The 23193-nt window shown below is 47.3% G+C and overlaps 1 protein-coding gene across 2 annotated transcripts in view; it reads right to left on the bottom strand.

The window, feature by feature from the left end:
* The window catches only part of ST3GAL2 (ST3 beta-galactoside alpha-2,3-sialyltransferase 2), a 108926-nt gene that overhangs the window by 294 nt on the left and 85439 nt on the right, over positions 1-23193 (bottom strand). For both annotated transcript variants that reach the window (XM_068261625.1, XM_068261626.1), the window contains exons 4-7: positions 14974-15153; positions 10571-10616; positions 5489-5608; positions 1-4662 (exon numbers count right to left, since the gene is read on the bottom strand). The exon at positions 1-4662 is cut by the window's left edge and continues 294 nt beyond it. In XM_068261625.1, coding sequence (XP_068117726.1) covers positions 4489-4662; positions 5489-5608; positions 10571-10616; positions 14974-15153 — 520 coding nt within the window. In that variant the 3' untranslated portion in view covers positions 1-4488. The remainder of the gene's footprint in view (positions 4663-5488; positions 5609-10570; positions 10617-14973; positions 15154-23193) is intronic.

Genomic DNA, 23193 nt, shown 5'->3' with positions numbered 1-23193 from the left:
CAGCGGACTGAGCAGGGAGAGGAGGACATAAGCCCCCCCAGCGGACTGAGCAGGGATAGCAGGACATAAGCCCCCCAGCGGACTGAGCAGGGATAGGAGGACATAAGCCCCCCAGCGGACTGAGCAGGGATAGGAGGACATAAGCCCCCCAGCGGACTGGGCAGGGATAGGAGGACATAAGCCCCCCAGCGGACTGAGCAGGGATAGGAGGACATAAGCCCCCCAGCGGACTGAGCAGGGATCGGAGGACATAAGCCCCCCCAGCGGACTGAGCAGGGACAGGACGACATAAGCCCCCCAGCGGACTGAGCAGGGACAGGAGGACATAAGCCCCCCAGCGGACTGAGCAGGGATAGGAGGACATAAGCCCCCCAAGCGGACTGAGCAGGGATAGGAGGACATAAGCCCCCCAGCGGACTGAGCAGGGAGAGGAGGACATAAGCCCCCCCAGCGGACTGAGCAGGGATAGCAGGACATAAGCCCCCCAGCGGACTGAGCAGGGATAGGAGGACATAAGCCCCCCAGCGGACTGAGCAGGGATAGGAGGACATAAGCCCCCCAGCGGACTGGGCAGGGATAGGAGGACATAAGCCCCCCAGCGGACTGAGCAGGGATAGGAGGACATAAGCCCCCCAGCGGACTGAGCAGGGATCGGAGGACATAAGCCCCCCCAGCGGACTGAGCAGGGACAGGACGACATAAGCCCCCCAGCGGACTGAGCAGGGACAGGAGGACATAAGCCCCCCAGCGGACTGAGCAGGGATAGGAGGACATAAGCCCCCCAAGCGGACTGAGCAGGGATAGGAGGACATAAGCCCCCCAGCGGACTGAGCAGGGATAGGAGGGCATAAGCCCCACAGCGGACTGAGCAGGGATAGGAGCACATAAGCCCCCCCAGCGGACTGAGCAGGGATAGGAGGACATAAGCCCCCCAGCGGACTGAGCAGGGATAGGAGGACATAAACCCCCAGGGGACTGAGCAGGGATAGCAGGACATAAGCCCCCCAGCGGACTGAGCAGGGATAGGAGGACATAAGCCCCCAGGGGACTGAGCAGGGATAGGAGGACATAAGCCCCCCCAGCGGACTGAGCAGGGATAGGACGACATAAGCCCCCCAGCGGACTGAGCAGGGATAGGAGGACATAAGCCCCCCAGCGGACTGAGCAGGGGTAGGAGGACATAAGACCCCCAGCGGACTGAGCAGGGATCGGAGGACATAAGCCCCCCAGCGGACTGAGCAGGGAGAGGAGGACATAAGCCCCCCAGCGGACTGAGCAGGGATAGGAGGACATAAGCCCCACAGCGGACTGAGCAGGGATAGGAGGACATATGCCCCCCAGCGGACTGAGCAGGGAGAGGACATAAGCCCCCCAGCGGACTGAGCAGGGATCGGAGGACATAAGCCCCCCAGCGGACTGAGCAGGGACAAGAGGACATAAGCCCCCCAGCGGACTGAGCAGGGATAGGAGGACATAAGCCCCCCAGCGGACTGAGCAGGGATCGGAGGACATAAGCCCCCCAGCGGACTGAGCAGGGATCGGAGGACACAAGCCCCCCAGCGGACTGAGCAGGGACAGGAGGACATAAGCCCCCCAGCGGACTGAGCAGGGATCGGAGAACATAAGCCCCCAGGGGACTGAGGAGGGACAGGAGGACATAAGCCCCCCAGCGGACTGAGCAGGGATAGGAGGACAAATGGCGTCCCTAACCATGTGATGGATTAAAAGATAGCTGTAGTTACAAAGCATAGCTGCCAAGGACACCCCACCCCCTCCGGACACGCCTTCTTCTGCCCCGCCCATATTGGCTGCTGCGATGCCGATTTGCCAGCGCAAGCGCGGCAGTGTGCAGACCTGCCCTGCCCCCCGCAGTATAGCGCTAGCCACCAGCTAATATATAGCTCAGTTGACCCCATATAGGTAAAGATAAGGTGTGATTAGGTACTTGGGGGAGAGAAGAAGAGGCTCTAAAGCCCAATCTACACGATACGATTCTTTGTGCGATTCGATTAAGATTCTATTTACCATCCGATTAAATCCGACATGTCCGATCGGGATTCGATTTGCCATTGCAAAACAATGGCAAATCGAACTGAATACCGATCGGACAAGTCAGATTTAATCGGATCGTAAATAGAATCGTAACTGAATCGCACAAAGAATCGGATCGTGTAGATGGGGCTTGAAGGCTGGTGAAGGGAGAAGAAGAAAGGGATTCAGCAGTCCCGGCCTGTAACCCTCCTCTGGGTCCTGTCAGAATGCAGTGAGAACTCCTAAGCCAGGACAGCCTTGATCAGTGCCAGAGAGAATTTGATGCTCATGGCTGCCTCCAAATTTCAGGGTCCCTCAAAAAGTGAAAATGACAAGGCTGCGGGAGTTACAGTGTTATGTTACATGGTGGGAATAGCAGGAAGTAGTGATGGTCGTGTCTAGGAGAACCAGGGCCGGATTTTCCATAAGGCACAGTAGGCACGTGCCTACAGGCGCATTATGTGGGAGAGTCGGCCCTCCTCCTCACATCACTGACCTGAGAAGCTTACAGTCTAATCCCTGCCTCATATCACTAACCTCATTCACTTACACCCTAATCCTTGTCTCATGTCACTAAGGATGACATCAGACAGTGATTGGAGTGTAAGTTTCTAAGGACAGTTAGTGACATAAGGTAGGGATTAGAGTTTAGAATATTTTTATTTGGAAGTGTGGCCTGTGTTCAGGGGTGGAGTTTAGGGCGCTAGAATGCCTGTGCCTATAGGCCTCTGACTGGTAAATCCGGCCCTGAGGAGAACTCATGCAGAAGCATGTGATCAGTTTGGTCAGGTGATAGATATGCAAGTCTCTGATTTGCTAATCATGATCATGTGCTACAGCAGAATGTGATCACAGCAAATCAGAGCTTTGCAAATCTCCATGAGACACGACCATCACTAGCCGGGAGATATCTAGAAAAATTAATTAATGATTGCTTTCAAACTTAGGACCCAGTACTTGGAAAGGTTGGAGAACAGATGGAATACCCATGCCCAAAAAATGTACATGAACAAAATACAGCCTTTGTTGGATCACTAATGTTGTCTAGCCTTAGAAAACCTTAGATGATGAGGCCCTTGGCTTGCATACAGGCCGCTGCTATGCTGTATCTAATAACAGTGCCGAAATATACAATACAATACTGACCAGGGTCGCATAAAGAATGATGTCATATCAGTGCAGTGAAACCATAGCCTTCTTGCTCTGCCACTTTGGCGGCCACCACAGAGACACCGAATTAGCAAAGTTCATCGGTAAGCTCAGACGGACACAGAGGGTTTAAACAAAGACATAGTGGTGGTTGCGACTCCAGACATGAAGACTTTGTTCTGAGACCACACATGGTCTAGTAGATTGCATTATGCATCTTGTTCAATAAAAATGAGGGCATTAAAAAACACTGGTGAATTTGTGATCCTGGCCCAGCAGACATCATATCCCTTGGTTCCGGACCTCAGAACCATCCAGTTGAGATCATGGCGATATCGTTATCGTACCCAATGTGTCTTCTGCCGAAATGCCTAAAGAATGCCTTGTGGTTTTTGCCGAGATGATTAAGACTCCTTGATCCTTCCAGCTTACACAGAATAATACTGTTCAATAAACAAAAAAAATATATATACATATTTTTACCGACCCTCCAAAATACTGTACAACATCAAAACAGAGAATCCCAGAAATGGTTTGGGCCAATCGTAGCATCCCCCATACCAATTAAACACTGAAGAACTTCTGGGGTATAGAAAAAAAAAAAAAAGACAAAAATACATTTTCCTTTCCACGCTGGCCAGTTGGGCTCCCCATCTTGTCCTCATAAAAAAAACAGCAAGTACAGCTGCAGGCAATTTAGTACCAAAAGCACGGACAACTCTTAAGGCCTTTAAAATGACTGGTGCATCGAACGATGAGGATTGTACAAGCTCAGCTTTATATGCTCCAACAGATTGTCATTTTTGTGGGGAAAACAAGAAAATACACCCATGTAATTGGCCAGGGAGATCAGCATGCCCTCTGTCCAGATGGCTGATATACAATGCAAGGAAACATACAACCTGTAGAGCTTGCAGTTACATAGACATCTGTAACAGCACTACAGTTAGTTGAATGGAGACCGATTGGTCAAGACTTAGCAGCTGCTAAAACGTGAGTTGCGTAATCCCTCTGGATTCGGTAATACTGTTCAGCATATGGCAGCGAATAAAAAGTGCCTCCGTAACTACTTATCCACAATTTGGCATGACAAAAACAAATCCAAAACAATACTACACAGCTGTGACGTAATAACGGTGGCCTTTAACATCCACCGGTTGGCCATCAGCTACAAAATGGCACCTTGCTGCTAACCAGACTGGCTGATCGTTCCTGAGAGGCGTGTCACTCCAGAAATACGGCTGTCAGTCGACTGGGCATAAAAAAAAAAAAAAAAAAAAAAAAAGTGCATGTAGGGCCGAAAGGGCCTCATGTGCTGCGGTAGACTTTAATCTTCCCATCTCGGGCCAAGGTGTCGATCAGCTGCGCCTCGAAGTCGGCGTCGTGTACTCCGGTTTTGCGGAATTCTCCAGCGTATCGGTTATTTTCCCAATAGTGATGCCAGTTGCCTCGATTATCTGCACCAAAACCATAAACATTCACCTGGGTAGGAAGAGAGAGGAGAAAAAAGGCAATTAAAGTGGATCCGAGGTAAACTTGTACTCCTTGCATAATTGTGTTCCTTTCATATAGTTTATAGGGAAATGCTCAAGCCAAATACTTTTTTTGTTTTGTTTTAATACTCTCATTCCCTATAAACTAAACAAGCCACGCCCACAGCTTCTCCACAGTGCCTTGGCACTCTCAGCCTTAGTAGCAAAGGCTTATGGGAGCTCAGTCTGGGCAGGAGGAGGCTACAGGCCAGAGATTTCAGAGTCAGAGGGGAGGAGGGGAGGGCAGTGAAGTTTTCCCAGGCTGAGGAGATTCATTGTATCACAGGAATAAATAAATAATCATAAACCATTGAAGCTGTTTGCAGCTAGATTTGCTGTGTAAACGATCTAAACTTTAGATAAGATATATAGACAAATTACTCATTATAGTTAGTTTTTCATCTTGAATCCACTTTAAAGAGGCCTTGTAGTGACATGAAGCAAAATGCAGTAAATTATTCAGGATACCCACTTTTATGGTAATTTTCCTGGTTTTAGCATCAGAAACAATTCCTATATCTATTTAATTCTGTATACTGAATGTAAATACACCCTCCCAGTGATGCTTAGCCTAGGGCATGCTATGGGGAATTCTCCCCCCAGAGCATTCTGGAAGAACAGGTATATTTTGTACTGGCTTGGGAACTCTCGGTAAACAAACATTCTGCAGAGCTTCACCTGACAGGACTAAAGACGTTGCCGCCTGTCCCGCCTTTGGAGCACCCAGAGGCTCCCCTTTTAACTCTTTTCTCCACATCACAAAGCATTCCACTCACCTCATCGCAAACATGTAGAGCAAAGAAGAGGACCAGCATGCCAGTGGAAGGGTAGCGTCCGTGATGTTCTGTCCAGCGATCGTGGATGTATTTAAAGAAAGCCGGATTGTAGATCTGAACCTGCAAAGACCAATCAGAAACTTGCGTCACAGTTACATTCCCAAACACGGTGCGGTCATCACAATAGGCAAGCAAACTTCTGTTTTATCTATTTACATTTGTTATTGGAAAATCAAGGCACAAATAGTAACAACCAATATAATCCAACATAGTACATAGGCAAGTGAATTATTAAACACGTAGTGCCAAAAATAACTAACAATGGATGAATGTTATTCATATATGAACCACATTTTTGCGCATCCAACATCAAAATACCCCAAAACATAAAAATACCTCTGCCTGGGCCTAGTATACTCCAGGTCTTACAGATACTAACCTCAAATAAAAGTAAAGGGTGCAGGATGAGAAAGTAAAGAAAGAACGAGAGAAGCAAATCCAGAAGACTGAGGGAAGATCAGGGAGAGTGCTCCACTCATGTTATTGATGGTTGGGTATCAATGCACAGAGTCAAACTAAACCAAGCTGAGTGATCCCAGCTGCAATAGCATACCTCAAAATAACCTCTAGTTCTCACAATATATACACCAAAGCAGGTTTTGGGTGCCCAATAAATTCATCTTTAACCACTTAAGGCCCGGGGCTGTTCTCTCAGATCTGCGCTGCGTGGCCTCTCCAGCCCGCAGCGCAGATCGTGTGCAAGGCAGGGCGATTAGACTCCCCCTCCCTTTTTTCCCCACTAGGGGGATGACGTGCTGGGGGGGTCTGATCGCCGCCGTTCCGTGTGGCCCGAGCGGGGGGGGCTCTTCAAAGCCTTCCTCCGCAGCGTTTTCTGTGCTCCCTTCCTCTCCCTCCCAACCTCTTCCTCATTGGGCTGCGCAGGACGGATATCCGTCCTGCGCCATGTAGGATAGGCTTCAGCCTATCAAATGACGGCGATCGCCGATCTCCTTTACGGAGTGCCGTATTGATGTAAACAGCGGGGATTTCTTCCCCGCGTGTTTACATTACGTGTGCGAGCCGCAATCGGCGGCTCGCACACTGTTCACGGAGACACCCTCCGTGAACTGGCATGGAAAGGCCGCTCGAATGAGCGGTTGTTTCCATGCAAAACCACAAACGACCAGGCGCCGCCTATCAACGTTAGCTGGTCGTTAAGTAGTTAACCTCCATATTGCGGAAAAACTGTTCCTTACTAATACAGTCTTCACTGTCAATTGACACCGTCCTCCTTCCCTGTATTAGTCTAGTTCCCCCCCTCAGTGGCTATCCCTCTAACCAAGATCCAGTAGATCCAGAGGACCATTTCGGATGGAGTGCGACCAGGCCGGATTTACCTCACAGGAGTCTATAGGTACAGATATCCTGGCACCCTAGACTCCGCCCTCCATGGACCTCCACCAAACTACACTGCACGTGTGCTGGCTGGCCCAGATGTCACTTTTCCCTTACTTCCCTTGCCAGTCATAGGTAGCTACAGGTGACCCTTAGCATTAGGTAGCCAGAGGTACCCTCAGTATTAAGTAACTAGAGGTGCCCCGACTGAAGGGAGATCTGGTCACTGGAATGCAGAGACCTGTGTGAGTAACCTCTCATTTATACTCCGCTTGGGACTCTGCATAGGCAAGGCTGAATGGAGGCACTTGGAAAGTGGAGTGAGCCATCTTTCTATGATTAGTCGCCTGTAGGCACATGCCTATAGTGCCTTATGGTAAATCCGGCCCTGAGTGTGATCCAAGTCCAGAAGAGAACTCTCTATCCAAATGGAGACAGATTACTCCACATGCTCATTACAGTGGTTGCCTATGAGGAATCCGTGTTTGTAAGTAGTATTTGTTGTTGGTTCTATTTTACCCACAACTGAAAATGCTAAACCATATAGGCACTCCTGGTTTTCTCTTCCTGGTCACAGGAGTTCAATGTTTGAATCTCGCCGTACCGGACACCCCATACCAAGCGGTTCAAATGTTCTGCAGCAGAATCCACACCAATATCAGCAGGATAGCCAGGCAACTAGAATGGTTTAAAAGGAGATATATATGGCAGCATCCATATCCCTCTTATCTCAGGTTTCCTTTAAAGGACAACTGTAGTGAGAGGGATATGGAGGCTGCCATATTTATCTCCTTTTAACAATACCAGTTGCCTGGCAGTCCTGCTAATCTATTTGGCTGCAGTAGTGTCTGAATAACAACAGACAAGCATGCAGCTATCAGATCTGATAATAATGTCAGAAACACCTGATCTGCTGCATGCTTGTTCAGGGTCTATGGCTGAAAGTATTAGAGGCAGAGGGCCAACAGGATAGCCGGGCAACTGGTATGGCTTAAAAGGAAATGAATATGGCAGCCTTCATATCCCTCTTGTTACAGTTGTCCCTTACAATTGCTGCATGGATGATGATCTGAGTTTGTTTTAAGGTGTTGATATTGTACATAGATCAATTCAACTATCCCACTCAGTAAAGCCAAAAAACTAACAAAATGTATTTAAATACATTTTAATAAATAAATGCAAGAAATACATAAAAAGTACTGGGATCCAAATATCTCCCTCACAATAGTATAACAAACATCAGTACCAAATACATAAAACATGCCACTAGATGGCGCCAACGCACCACTGGCCTTTCTATATTAAAATATGTATATGTTTATGAAGGCCCCTTTCACATTTACCGTGTCGATCTGTGTTGTGCGCCGCCGCTCCCACGTCGCAATGGCCAATAGTCTAAATGAGACTATGCACACTACCCGCAGCGCAATGCAATGTGCCGGAAGCAGCTAAATCGATGCTAGGCTGCCGCAAACTCTGCAATGTGTTGCCGTATGATTCATGCCTACCACAATGCAAGTCTACGGCAAAGCACGGCAATGCAGTAAGTGTACATGAGCGGTCGCGGTGGTGGCAAAGATGCGCAGACCAACGGTAATGCAATGAGATATTTCCTGTCTAGCAGGAAATCCGTCACTGAGCAGGGGGCGGCTCTACACACATTACCCTGTGAGCGCACTTTGCCACAGGGTATGTGAAAGGGGACACAGTGCAGTGCGATTGTCTTGCCTAAGGCTCTCCTGCCGCAGGACAATCACACCACATCAAGAGTAAAACTAGTGTAAAAAAATAAATTAAAAATCCCACCAAAAAACATTACCCAAAAAGCAACGATTACGAAACGCAAGAAGTTTTTGAAAGCCAAAATTCCTCCAGTACCAACAACTTAAGCAGTTTCACAAAGTACTGGTAGAGAATAGTTAACATTGGGGAAGGGGAGGTTGTTATGGTTACCCGTGAGGACATAACCTGTCCTCACCCCGTCCCTCACTTCCTGTCTACAGGTCCTCACCCCGTCCCTCACTTCCTGTCTACAGGTCCTCACCCCGCCCCTCACTTCCTGTCTACAGGTCTTCACCCCGCCCCTCACTTCCTGTCTACAGATCCTCACCCCGCCTCTTACTTCCTGTCTACAGGTCCTCACCCCGTCCCTCACTTCCTGTCTACAGGTCTTCACCCCGCCCTTCACTTCCTGTCTACAGGTCCTCACCCCGCCCCTCACTTCCTGTCTACAGGTCCTCACCCCGCCCCTCACTTCCTGTCTAAAGGTCCTCCGCGGCACTTATATGACAGGAAATAGTGATGGGAATTCCGGCTCTTCTCAGAGAATCGGTTCTTCTGAATCGGCTCCCATTAGAGAGCCGGCTCTTACGGCTCTCAATCGGCTCTTCATTAAATATCACTGGACACCACTCAGAATCGGAGTAAAAGCCCCGCCCCCATCTCCATGACAACTCCAGACTGCTTCGCTGACTGCCCCAATCCCTCCTGCTACTGCTCTGCTCTGCCCCATACACACCTACAAGCTGCAACTACAGGACTACATCTCCCAGCATGCCTCAGCGCCCTTTATTACACAGCAAATCAGAGCTGTGTGGGGCGGCTGAGGCATCGGCTCTTTAAAAACTGAGAACCGGCTCTTGTCGTTCACAGCAAAGAGCCGGCTCTTAGAGCCGGCTCGTTCGTGAACGACCCATCACTAACAGGAAATGAGGCACAGCGGTTGTTCCACTCTACAAAGAGATGATTTATGTGTTGTGGTCCCTGACATCCTTGGGGGAGATTTTTCCACTTCCTTTGTGCACAAGAAGTGTTGGAAGTACCAAGCCATAAAGGGTTCTATCCCCTTACCACATTAAGGTGCCCAAACTATACAATTTCTAGTCATCTATCGTATTTTCAATCAGATCAGATTGTTCAGATCATATTGCATGAAAACAAGAAGCTGATGGGCACAATCGATCCTGAAAGACCGGATTATTGATGGTTTCCTACAGGTTCCCATTAATGCTGACAGGTTCTGAGGCAACATCAGTGAGCCCCAGAGTGACCTTTATGTAGGACATGCCCTGGATCTAAAAAAAGTGCTCTTATACAAGACACCAGCATGTAACGGCTGCCTTCATCTGTCTGTAGAGATTAAAGAGAAACCGTGACCAAGAATTGAACTTCATCCCAATCAGTAGCTCATACCCCCTTTCCCAGGAGAAAACTTTTCCTTTTCTCAAATGGATCATCAGGGGGCTCTGTATGGCTGATATTGTTGTGAAACCCCTCCTTCAGTGTGATGTCAGGACCATGTGATGCCAAAAAAGCAAGCAGCAGCTCCTTCCACTGACATCACCTGCCAGCAGTAAAAATGTCACAATGTGATAAATGTCAGAATGTAAATCAGGGAGAAGAAAGATTTTACAATGGGCAAATTGACTAAATCATTTATATATAATTATTGTGCAAATTAAGCACTTTTTTATTACATTATTTTCACTGGAGTTCCTCTCTAAGCACAGACAGCTCTCTTTGACTGGAACTAATGAATCATCGTGCTTACAAAAGCTGCTGTAACCTAACTGGCCACAAGAGGTCACAGAAGGGCACACGTAAGCCTGCCTTGTTTCTCCTTTAAATAGCTTTAGGATGAACGGTTACACAATCAAAACATAAGGTGGTCTATAAATAAAATCTCACCTTATCTTTATCCACTCGCAGGAAGGCCTTGACAGGGGCATACGTGCTGCAGGGGGGGGAAGGAAAACATGGTTACACTCTGACAGCCAACGCTTCTGGATGATAAAGTTAAATAGGAAACACCAGCCTAAACTTCAACTTTTTTCACGTTGTCATTATGGGGTGTTGTGTGTAGAATTCTGAGGTAAAATGAATTTAAAGGATACCCGAAGTGACATGTGACAAGATGAGATAGACAAGTGAATGTACAGTGCCTAGCACACAAATAACTATGCCGTATTCCCTTTTTTCTTTCTCTGCCTGACAGTTAAATATCAGGTATGTAAGTGGCTGACTCAGTCCTGACTCAGACAGGAAGTGACTACAGTGTAACCTTCACTGATAAGAAATTCCCACTATAAAACACTTTCCTAGCAGAAAATGGCTTCTGAAAGCAAGAAAGAGATAAAAAGGGGAATTTCTTATCAGTGAGGGTCACACTGTAGTCACTTCCTGTCTGAGTCAGGACTGAGTCAGCCACTTACATACCTGATATTTAACTTTTTCAGGCAGAGAAAGAAAAAAAGGAAGACAGCCTAGTTATTTGTGTGCTAGGCACTGTACATTCACTTGTCTATCTCATCATGTCACATGTCACTTCGGGTATCCTTTAATCCATTATGGGATAAGACTGTAACATAACAAAATGTGGAAAAAAGATACACTGAATACTTTGCAGATGCACTGTATATTGCTAAAAATATAATTTCTGCTATCAAAACTATTCATCGTGGAGTACTGTATACTTAAGTGGACTTACAGAAGCTTTTTTACATTTTCTGCTAACATTAAGCAGCCGTCACTACAAGCAGTGCCTCGGAAAATTCGATTGATCGTGGCGCTTTCAGATGAACGCTTCCATTAATCTTAATGCAAGATGCGGCGGATTGCGGCTGTTAATCCCGCCAGCAGCCGTCCATCTGAACAGACACTTCCTTTCACAAATCTATTGTTACTGTAACTGTAAGCAACTGCCTGTATTTATAATATAGTGAATTTACACTATATGCATGAATAAGTAAACAGTTTTATGTAACCTTCTGCAGACATGCATGGGTTAAAAACTAGTTCCAGCCTGGAATAGTAATTACATTCGTTTTCTGCAGAGTAATTTGTAACCTCATCTCCTGGTTTCCACATGATTAACATTAAACTAATTAGACTGAAGGGCATGTGAAGGAGATTTCTGCAGTTTGTTAAGAGTTTTGTTTCCCTGTCCTGAGAAACTAAGTGCAGGGAGAGAAGAATCTTTCTGCTCTCTGCACAATTGTTCTAATGAGTGCATCTGCTAAGCCACTGATAAGGAATCGTACAAAGTTTTGCACACAAAGATTAGTAGACAGTCTCTATTCTGTGTGCAGCAGGGTCTTGTGTACAGCGCTGTTCTACCCCCAGCCTCTCTACCCCTCCCCAAGTGCTCTGTACTGTAGTGATGATTGAGGAGTCTTGGCACGGAGAGAAAAAGCTTTCTGATCTCTGCACAAATAGGGGCCCAATAGGGGCAGTGATTTCTAGTTACGCCCTGATGTAAGTCTCTCTTCTAGAAGTTTGTCATGGAATGCACATGAAATTTAGGAAGACATTTTATACTTTCTGCTGTGTAATCAACAACATGCGGCTTGTTTCAGGCAGCACCCAGCCACACTATTCTCTACACACCAGACTTACAATCAAAATGTCCCCTCTGCTTCAAAACATTTGACCCTAATAACTATTAAACAAATTCTGCTACTGGTACTGTATTACTGTTGTCTTATATTTTTGAAAAACCTTTTCAATAAAAATCTTAATTGGGACCCCCCCCCCCAACCATAAAAACCAAACCATGAAATGGTTAAAAATACTACTTTCAAGCTCTCCTGTAGCCCTATCTCATGATTAAGCCAACAGGAAGCCGTTCTGCACTCCGTGCTCTTCGCTGTTGGGAGATTTTCATTTGATCAATAGAGAATAGGAGATCAGCTTGTTTGATAAAAGCAAACAAAGGAAGTCGTGTGTAGCTGACAGCAGTAGCGACACACAACTCTCTCAGAGCTGGATTTGACGATCTCGCAATATGGCTGCTTTCAGTACTAAGGGGGCGTGGCATTGGTCGCTTCTGCCATCAGTATTGCTTCTAACTGCAGATTGGCTGCCACAGCTTCATATAGGGCTAGCTCTTAAAGGGAACCTAATGTGAGAAGCATATAGTGGCTGGCATGTTGATTGCTTTTTACAGGGAACCCGAGAAGAGAGGGATATGGAGGCTGACATGCTTATTTCCTTGTAATAATGCACATTGCCTGGCTGTCCTGCTGGTCTTCTGCCTTTTATACTTTCAAGGACAACTGTAATGAGAGGTATATGGAGGCTGCTATATTTCCTTTTAAGCAATACCAGTTACCTGGTTATCCTGCTGATCCTGCCTCTAATACTATTAGGCATAGCCCCTGAACAAGCATGAAGCAGATCAGGTGTTTCTGACATTATTGTCAGATGACTGGATTAACTGCCTGCTTGTTTTTGGAGTGATTCAGACACTACTGCAGCAGGGCTGCCAGGCAATTGGTACTGTTTAAAAGGACTGCGCCCTTAAGCTGGAGCCTCTCTCGCCTCTGCCTCCGGCCAGCCCGGTCTACGCCCCTGGTGCTGAAGTGAAGTCCACAGGGGTGTAGATACAAGATGCAGTGGTGGGGAAATGGTAAAATCCAGCTTTATTGACAACCTTTAACTACAGACAGACCCTGAACAATATTGTGACGTTTTGCTGCTGACCTTGTTCTGGAGGTGAGGAAAAGTTTTTCAATGTATACTTACCTCTGTGTTCTGGATTCTTCAGACCCCTCCAGGGTACTTTATTCGTCCGACCTCCCATCAGTGTTGCTACTGCATGCCCCGTAACTGGTACGAGTCGGAGCTCAGCACATGTGCAGTACAGTCTGTGCGCCCCCATGTATCGTGCCCCCACACGGCTGTGCGCAGCAGCCAAGGCTGAGGGGACTCTGGGCATGTTAGAAGACAATCGGCACTGCGCATGCCCAGTGTGTTTCTGCCGACAGCTGTGACTCATAAATGCAGGATCGAGTACTAAGGGCGCATTGCCAGAGTTCCAAACGGCATACAGCAGCAAGACGGAGAGATGGCCGGATGAAAGAAGCAGCCTGGAGGGGTCTGGAGAGCCATCGAGGTAAGTAAATATCAAAACTTTGTTTCTCTTCAGGTTTACTTAACCACTTGAGGACCCCAGGCTTACACCCCCCCTAGTAACCAGGCCATTTTTCACAATTTAGCACTCTGCAGCTTTAACAACTCGCTGCACAGCCATACAACTTAGCAGCCAAATGAATTTGCCATCCTTTTCTTGTCCCTAACAGGGCTTTATTTTGGTGGTCTCTGATTGCTGCTGCGATCAATTTTTTATTTTTTTTTTAAATCTTCGTTGTCCTACTCCCTCCCCCCTTCCCTTCCTAAATTGTCAGTGGACGGCGATCCAATTACTTCCTCAGTAGGCTTAGACTGCCAGCCAATCAGAGGAAACTGTCCCTTGTACTGCGCTGCGGCTGATTGCAGTGTCGTAGAAAGGTAAATAAACAGCTTTTTTGTTTCCTAACAGTCTGCCAGCCACCATCGCGGCTGGCAGGCTGATCACGGAGCACCGCGTCTCTGCAGGGGATGTTCCCTGCTAAACCATGTCTCCAGGATATGATGCCAATTAGCGTTAGGCGGTTCTGGGGCTGCCACTCTCCTGCCGCAGATTGGTGTTAGGTGGTCGGGAAGGGGTTAAAGGACAAAGGAAGAAAAAAAATGGATAGGTAAAACTGCAAATGTTCTTTCTACTTAGTTCCGCACTCCAATGATACATGGATTTCTCCTATATTATTCAGGATACCTACTTTTATCTTAAGCTTCCTGGTCTCCGCATCAGAAATGCTTCCTATATCTGTACACCACTGTATATAGATATGTAACACCCCCCCCCCCCCCCCCGGGGATTTATAGCCTTCTGCCGCAGAGCACTCTAATGTCACAAAGTCTTCTGCCCTACAGCACTCTGGAAGACTAGATTTCTACCGACTTCGGAACACACAGTCAAACATTCCGCAGTGAAGCACCTGCCAGCAGTAAAGATCCCACCACCTGTGATAAACTTCAGAATGTAATTCAGGGTGAGGAAAGATTTTACAATGGGCAATCACTGACTAAATCATTTAAAGGAATATTGTAAAAAAAACAAAACAAAAAAAAAAAAAAAAAAAAAAAACAGCACATTTCATCACATTACAGTACAGCATTTGCGCGCGTGTCATCAGTCTCCCACTGACAGAGGAGGCGGTTGTAGCCGTTATCTAGGTATTTATCCCATCTATGGGCATCTGGGGACTTACAATCGGATTTGCCCGGTGGACAGGGCGCTGGTGATCCACAGAAGATCCAGAGCTTTGAACGGGACCAGGACGAAGCTGACGTTGGCTGGGAGGTTTTTTGCACTCTCCGGGTACATGAAGTGGTGAGTAGTCCTAGAGCCGACATCGCTCTCAAAACCGTGCGTCGGGGCCTGGTTTATCCTGCAACAAAGAAAACCGTCTGTTAATGAAAAACCCCTTAAAGGACATCCGAGGTGAAAATAAACTGATGAGAAAAACAATTGTATCCATCCTCCTTCTCCTAAAAATGACTTTTTTAGATATCCCACAGTTTTATTTTATATTTAAATCTAGTTTTTACTGATCCATTGTCTCTGCTCAATGATACATTCATTGAAGTATGGTAGAGCTCAAAGCTATGAATTATTGACCCTTTTTATCTCTTTCCTGCTCTCAGAAGCCATTTATTGACAGGAAAGTGTTTTATGGCTGTAATTCCTTATCAGTAAAGGTTTAGCTATAGTCTGACCCAGACAGAAACCGTCACTAACATACCTGATATTTAACTCTTTAGACAGAGAAAGAAAAAAAAAGTAACACAGCCTAGTTATGAGTGTGCTAGGCACTGTACATACCCATGTCTATCTCATCATGTCACTTCGGGTATCCTTTAAGGCAAATCTATTAAATCAAATCAAAGGGATTTTTGCAAATTTCATTTCTGATCTCTTACCAGGGGTGGATCAATCCACCAATAGTTACATAAATAGCAATAATTAGACTAGCGCTCAACCGAACCACTGTACAGTTTTTTTGTTGTTTTAAAGAAGAAAAACCTTGTAGAGCGCTACCCTGCTATGTGAAAAGCAAGCAAACAATTTTATCAGAATGGGTCAAGCGCTGCATACAGTTCATATTTGACCAAGATAGCTTAATAGTTACATAGTTATTTGGTTTGAAAAAAAAGACATACGTCCATCGAGTTCAACCAGAAAATAAAGTACAACTCCAGCCTGCTCCCTCACATATCCCTGCTGATCCAGAAGAAGGCACAACACCAGCCTGCACCCTCACATATCCCTGCTGATCCAGAAGAAGGCACAACACCAGCCTGCACCCTCACATATCCCTGCTGATCCAGAAGAAGGCACAACACCAGCCTGCACCCTCACATATCCCTGCTGATCCAGAAGAAGGCACAACACCAGCCTGCACCCTCACATATCCCTGCTGATCCAGAGGATGGCACAACACCAGCCTGCACCCTCACATATCCCTGCTGATCCAGAGGAAGGCACAACACCAGCCTGCCCCCCTCACATATCCCTGCTGATCCAGAGGAAGGCACAACACCAGCCTGCTCCCTCACATATCCTTACTGATCCAGAGGAAGGCACAACACCAGCCTGCCCCCCTCACATATCCCTGCTGATCCAGAGGAATGCACAACACCAGCCTGCTCCCTCACATATCCTTACTGATCCAGAGGAAGGCACAACACCAGCCTGCTCCCTCACATATCCCTGCTGATCCAGAGGAAGGCACAACACCAGCCTGCTCCCTCACATATCCCTGCTGATCCAGAGGAAGGCACAACACCAGCCTGCCCCCTCACACATCCCTGCTGATCCAGAGGAAGGCACAACACCAGCCTGCTCCCTCACATATCCCTGCTGATCCAGAGGAAGGCACAACACCAGCCTGCCCCCTCACACATCCCTGCTGATCCAGAGAAAGGCACAACACCAGCCTGCTCCCTCACATATCCCTGCTGATCCAGAGGAAGGCACAACACCAGCCTGCTCCCTCACATATCCCTGCTGATCCAGAGGAAGGCACAACACCATCCTGCACCCTCACATATCCCTGCTGATCCAGAGGAAGGCACAACACCAGCCTGCACCATCACATATCCCTGCTGATCCAGAGGAAGGCACAACACCAGCCTGCACCCTCACATATCCCTGCTGATCCAGAGGAAGGCACAACACCAGCCTGCACCCTCACATATCCCTGCTGATCCAGAGGAAGGCACAACACTAGCCTGCACCCTCACATATCCCTGCTGATCCAGAGGAAGGCACAACACCAGCCTGCACCATCACATATCCCTGCTGAGCCAGAGGAAGGCACAACACCAGCCTGCACCCTCACATATCCCTGCTGATCCAGAGGAAGGCACAACACCAGCCTGCCCCCCTCACATATCCCTGCTGATCCAGAGGAAGGTACAACACCAGCCCGCTCCCTCACATATCCCTGCTGATCCAGAGGAAGGTACACCACCAGCCTGCACCCTCACATATCCCTGCTGATCCAGAGGAAGGCACAACACCAGCCTGCTCCCTCACATATCCCTGTTGATCCAGAGGAAGGCGAAAAAAACTTACAAGGCATTATCCCCAAAAGGGAAAAAAATCGTTCCCGACTCCAGATGGCAATCAGATAAAATCCCTGGATCAATTCAACACCTCTGGGCATTACCTTGTAATTATAGCCATGGATGTCTTTCCATAACTACTTCCTGTGGCAATGTAAGGAGAAGGCACTCAAAAAACAAAAGTCATTTTGTGGAAAGGTCCTATTGATACTCTGAAAGAGATGGCAAATGAGGCCAATTTGGCCCATCCTACCATAAAAGTTCACCCTCAAGTATTCCATGGAGTTGATTCACTATCTGAATGTGGCAATCTCGGTTTCTCTCAATGGGCTATGTACAGATTTGTATATGAAACCACCTGACTGTAACAATTTGTTGAGAAAAAGAGTAGAGAAACCGAGAGCCCAATATAGTGTAGTATGTTAAGCATAAATGAAGTAAAGGTTATCGTGAGAAAATTATACTCACAAACATGGGTTACCACACAGGCAACCACTGTATAGGCAGGTGAGGAGATTAGACCTGTCCTCACTCAGGGATAAGAAGTCGCTCTCTGTAGATGCGAAAGGGGGTAGATCACCCCTCCACCAGGGGTGGACACGGTATAGCAGTAGGAGAACAGAGGCGCCAGCAGGATAAAAGTGGATAAAAACTTTAAAATTTGCTGGGAGGAAGTGGTGAACTTACCTCCATAAAGCAGACACGAAAGACTGTCTGAATAGTAGTCACATTTATTAATTAGTACCCCAAAACAGTGCAACGCGTTTCGCAGGCCCAGCCCGCTTCATCAGGCAATAAAAATGGGGACAAGACAGAATTTCAGCAATAGCAGGTGTAGCGCCTCAGCGGGCTGGGCCTGCGAAACGCGTTGCACTGTTTTGGGGTACTAATTAATAAATGTGACTACTATTCAGACAGTCTTTCGTGTCTGCTTTATAGAGGTAAGTCCAACACTTCCTCCCAGCAAATTTTAAAGTTTTTATCCACTTTTATCCTGCTGGCGCCTCTGTTCTCCTACTGCTAATTTGTTGAGAAGCTTTTACAATACGGCAGTGATGAGAGGGATTCCAAAAGGCCAATACCTAAGAGCAAGAAGGACCAACTCTACTGAGCAGGGATACAGGATAGTTGCAGAGCGGATCACAAAGACGTTTGTGGAGAAAGGTTATAGGATCCCAGAGCTGGAAAAGGTGGAGAAAGAGGTGGCTCAGATGTCTAGAGAATCCTTGCTCACTGGGACTACAGCATACATGTCAAACTCCGGCCCTCAGAGCCATTAAATTTGCCCCTCAAGTGGTGTCCCCACTTTGCATTATGTTTGGCCCACTCTAGACCACCAGGGAAGCTATATTGGAGGTGAAGTCCTAGATCACAAGGGAAGCCATATGGGGAGGTAGAGGGAAAGCACTAAACAAAAGGGAACTGTATAGGGGAGGGTGGGGGTCTCTAGACACCAGGGAACTGTATGGGGAGGGGGGCCACTAGACACCACAGAACTTTATAAGGGAGTAAGGTGTCCAGTAGGCATTGAGGTTGGACTAGGTCCCAGTGTTCAATTTCGGCCCACTTTGTATTTGAGTTTGACACCCCTGGACTACAGGTAGTAAGAATCAACAGAGTTCGGTACTGCCATACAGAGAGCATTGTTGTGACCAGCAGTATGCAGCAGTGTGAAACCTGATCAAGGGAACTGCCATTAGGCAGCCGTGTTCAATAATCATTTAGTATAAGAAGGCGGTTGCGTTATTTTCTCTAAAAAGCGTAATAAATGAGGGATCTGTCGTGTTACATAAAGATTTTTTTTTTTTACTTGTCTCAGTCTAAGGCCACGTTCACACCATGAAATGCGGATGGGCGTGTGTTCGGAACACAATGCGTACGAATACGAAGTGAATGGGTCAGCTGTGCGCTTTGTTAAAAAATGCGTGCAGCATGCGTTCCTGGACTGCACTGGTCCGGAAAGCATGCAATGTAAACATCAGACTGTGCATTCTATGCACTGTCTGATGTTGTGCGCGTCGGCTTCCTGTATGCGTTCCCGAAATCAGGACGGCAATGCGTGCAGTGTGAACGGGGCCTTAAAGAGAACCCGAGGTGGTTTTTAAAGGATACCCGAACTGACATGTGACATGATGAGCTAGACATGTGTATGTACAGTGCCTAGCACACAAACTACTATGCTGCGTTTCCTTTTTTTCTTTCTCTGCCTGAAAGAGTTAAATATCAGGTATGTAAGTGGCTGACTCAGTCCTGACTCAGACAGGAAGTGACCACAGTGTGACCCTCCCTGATAAAAATGTTCCCTTTCTTACTCTCAGAAGCCATTTTCTGCTAAAAAAGTGTTTTATAGTTGGAATTTCTTATCAGTGAGGGTCGCACTGTGGTCACTTCCTGTCTGAGTCAGGACTGAGTCAGCCACTTACATACCTGATATTTAACTCTCTCAGGCAGAGAAAGAAAAAAAAGGAACACAGCATAGATATTTGTGTGCTAGGCACTGTACATATACCCATGTCTATCTCATGTCACATGTCACCTCGGGTATCCTTTAAGAAAGCCATTAGGACACAGAGGCTGGGTTGTGCATACTATCACCAGCCTCTGTTACTATACTGTGCCCCAGTGACATGCAGCGTGTCACTAGCAGGCTGTTTACATCCAGGATGTCACTCACCGCCGCTCCCCCGCCTCTTCTGTAGCGCCGCCCCCCGCCTGCGTCCTTTCCCTCCAATCAGCTTACAGAGGCGGGGAGGGAAGGTATGCAGGCGGGGAGCTGCGCTATAGAGAAGGCGGGGGAGCGACTTAGAGTGACATCCTGGATGTAAACAGCCTGCTAGCGACACGCTGCATATCGTTAGCACGGCAGTTTTTTTTGGTCAGGGACAGCAGAGTGCAGGGGGGGGGGGGGGGGGGCACAGTACAGTAACAGAGGCTGGTGATAGGATGCACAACCAGCCTCTGTGTCCTAATAGCTTTCTTAAAACCCACCTCGGGTTCTCTTAAAAGTGGATCCGAGATGAACTTTTACTCATTGCATAATTGTGTTCCTTTCATATAGTTTATAGGGCATTCCTCAAACCAAATACTTTTTTGTTTTTTTGCCTGTTTGCAATGTTTACAAACAACATGGCTGCTGTCATTGTATCACAGAAAGAAATAATCATATTCTATTGAAGCTGTTTGCAGCTAGATTTGCTGTGTAAACTATCTAAACTTTAGATAAAATATATAGACAAGTTACTTGTTATAGTTAGTTTTTCATCTCGGATCCGCTTTAAGTTGTATCCCAAAACCGTGCCTGCATTGAACACAGGACGGACTTACTCACTGCACATTGCCGTTTCACAAGCTATCACCAGGGGGCATCCATGTTCAGTACAAAAGTCAGGGCTGCACACGGATTCCAGAGCACAGCGAATTGGCAGCAGCTGACGGTGATTATCCGCAGATCACAGTGCAAACAAGCATTGGACAGCTGAGCCCGGAGTACAACAATTAATAGGAAGACATGCGGCTGGATCTGATTAAAGTAATTAAATCGCTGTCACGGGACAGCAGTACTTCTCTATCAGCCCGAGGGGAGATGAAGTGACATTACCCCGGCGATACACAGTCCAACGCGTTAGGAAACGCTAATGCTGGGTACACACAGTATGATTTTCTATGCGATAGGTGGATCCGATTGATACAATCCCTCATGTCTGATATTACTCCTGATCGATTGTGCGCTCGATTTCTCACAGAAGTGAATGGAACATAAGAGAAAAACAAGCGAAGATTAGCTCGAGCGCAGAATCGAGCGGATAAAACGATCAGATAGGAAAATCGCACGGAAAATCTTACTGTGTGTACCCAGCAGTAAGCTGGCCAGACATCATCAATTTTGTGGCTCAATAGACCATCCGATCGATAATATTCTCGAATTGGATGAAAATCAGTGCTGCAACAAGCATGTCCGATCGACAATTTGATAGATTTTAGCCCAAAATAGTTCAAATGCATTGACTGAGCAAACTGAAAAATCTTTGTCCAATGTGCGCAGTAGTAACTGCGTGCGTTATGACGACTAACGAACGCGGCCCACAAGGCCACTCCCCCCCAGCTGCTCCCGTACTTGTCGCTGTTTCCCTGAGCGCCACCAGCCGCATGTGTGACTTCACGTTCTATATGAGGCTACCGCATGGTGGTAACCGGAAGCAGCTGGAGAAGGTGAGATTTATATGTACGGGCACAGGGGGCGGGGCACATTTACATTTGGAGGGGGAGGGGACAGCGTCACCAGGCTGATTCCTGAGATTTCATGCTGAAATTGATGGGTTATTTGTCTATGGTGTATGGGCAGCCAACAGATCTCTTTCTGATCAGATTCAATCAGAGATAGATCTGTCTCTTGATCAATTTGGCCATTATAGCTCAATGTATGGGCACCTTAACTGCTATAGGACCACGTCACGCCGATGGGCGTGATCGCGGCAGCAGTCCCAGGACCGCCTAACACCGATTGGTGTAAAGTCCTGGGGCGGGGATTTGTAGGCGATCGTGCGCGCCAATGAGTGCGCATCTCCGCTTGGCGCTTCGTCACCAGTCTCTCAGCAATGATTGCCGCTAGGAAACTGTTAGATGGCGAAACCGCCGTCTATTTACAATGTACAGCTCTACGATCTACGGCAGGTGGGGTTTGTTTCTAGTGCTAAAGGAAAATGACCAAAAAACACTAATTCACTGCATTCTACATGTCACTACAGTGCCTCTCTAAAGCAGACCAGAACACAGAACTTCCTATCTGCTCTTAAACACAAACAGCAGAATAATAACCTTTAAACAAAAAAGCCCACAGAACTCCTGCAATTCTGCAGTGCTTCTACTTCCTACTTTCATGGAAGCAGACACAGGGTTAACATCCTGTGTTTACAAAATTAGCTAAGGCTGCCGAGATTCCTGAGTTGATACGGCTGAGAGATCAAATTACACTTGTGATTACTTGCAGCTGAAGGGGAACTGGACTGGTTCTTCATTCTAAACACAAAGAGGGTGGATTAACCTTTCTTTTCCTTATGTCCCGTGCATGAGTTCAAGTCCACTTTAATTAAGAACCCTGATTTCAGGTGACCAGCATGTCGTGTGTGTGTGTGCCAACATGCACGTCACAGCTGGATTCTCATAAGCCTTGTATAGCGGCTCTCTGGGACCCCCTCCCTATAGCTGGAGGCGTGCAGGAGGCTCAGGTCTGCCCTGTACAATCTGCAGAGAGTGGGCTGCTGGATTTCAAAGGCCGGTGACTCACCGAGAGCCGAGCTCCAATCTCTGGGGTGTCAGGACAGCAGCTAATGATACACTGCTGCGTCACTGCCACCATATTCCAGAGACTCCTCCATACTCTGCAGACAATACACTGCTGCGTCACTGCCACCATATTCCAGAGAATCCTCCATACTCTGCAGACAATACACTGCTGCGTCACTGCCACCATATTCCAGAGACTCCTCCATACTCTCTGCAGACAATACACCGCTGCGTCACTGCCACCATATTCCAGAGACTCCTCCATACTCTCTGTAGACAATACACTGCTGTGTCACTGCCACCATATTCCAGAGAGTCCTCCATACTCTGCAGACAGTACAATGCTGCGTCACTGCCACCATATTCCAGAGACTCCTCCGTACTCTCTGCAGACAATACACTGCTGCGTCACTGCCACCATATTCCAGAGACTCCTCCGTACTCTGCAGACAATACACTGCTGCATCACTGCCACCATATTCCAGAGACTCCTCCATACTCTCTGCAGACAATACACTACTGCATCACTGCCACCATATTCCAGAGACTCCTCCATACTCTCTGCAGACAATACACTG

This window comes from Hyperolius riggenbachi, chromosome 11, assembly GCF_040937935.1.
Source record: "Hyperolius riggenbachi isolate aHypRig1 chromosome 11, aHypRig1.pri, whole genome shotgun sequence".
NCBI lineage: Eukaryota > Metazoa > Chordata > Amphibia > Anura > Hyperoliidae > Hyperolius > Hyperolius riggenbachi.
This window is presented reverse-complemented; position numbering and strand designations above follow the sequence as displayed.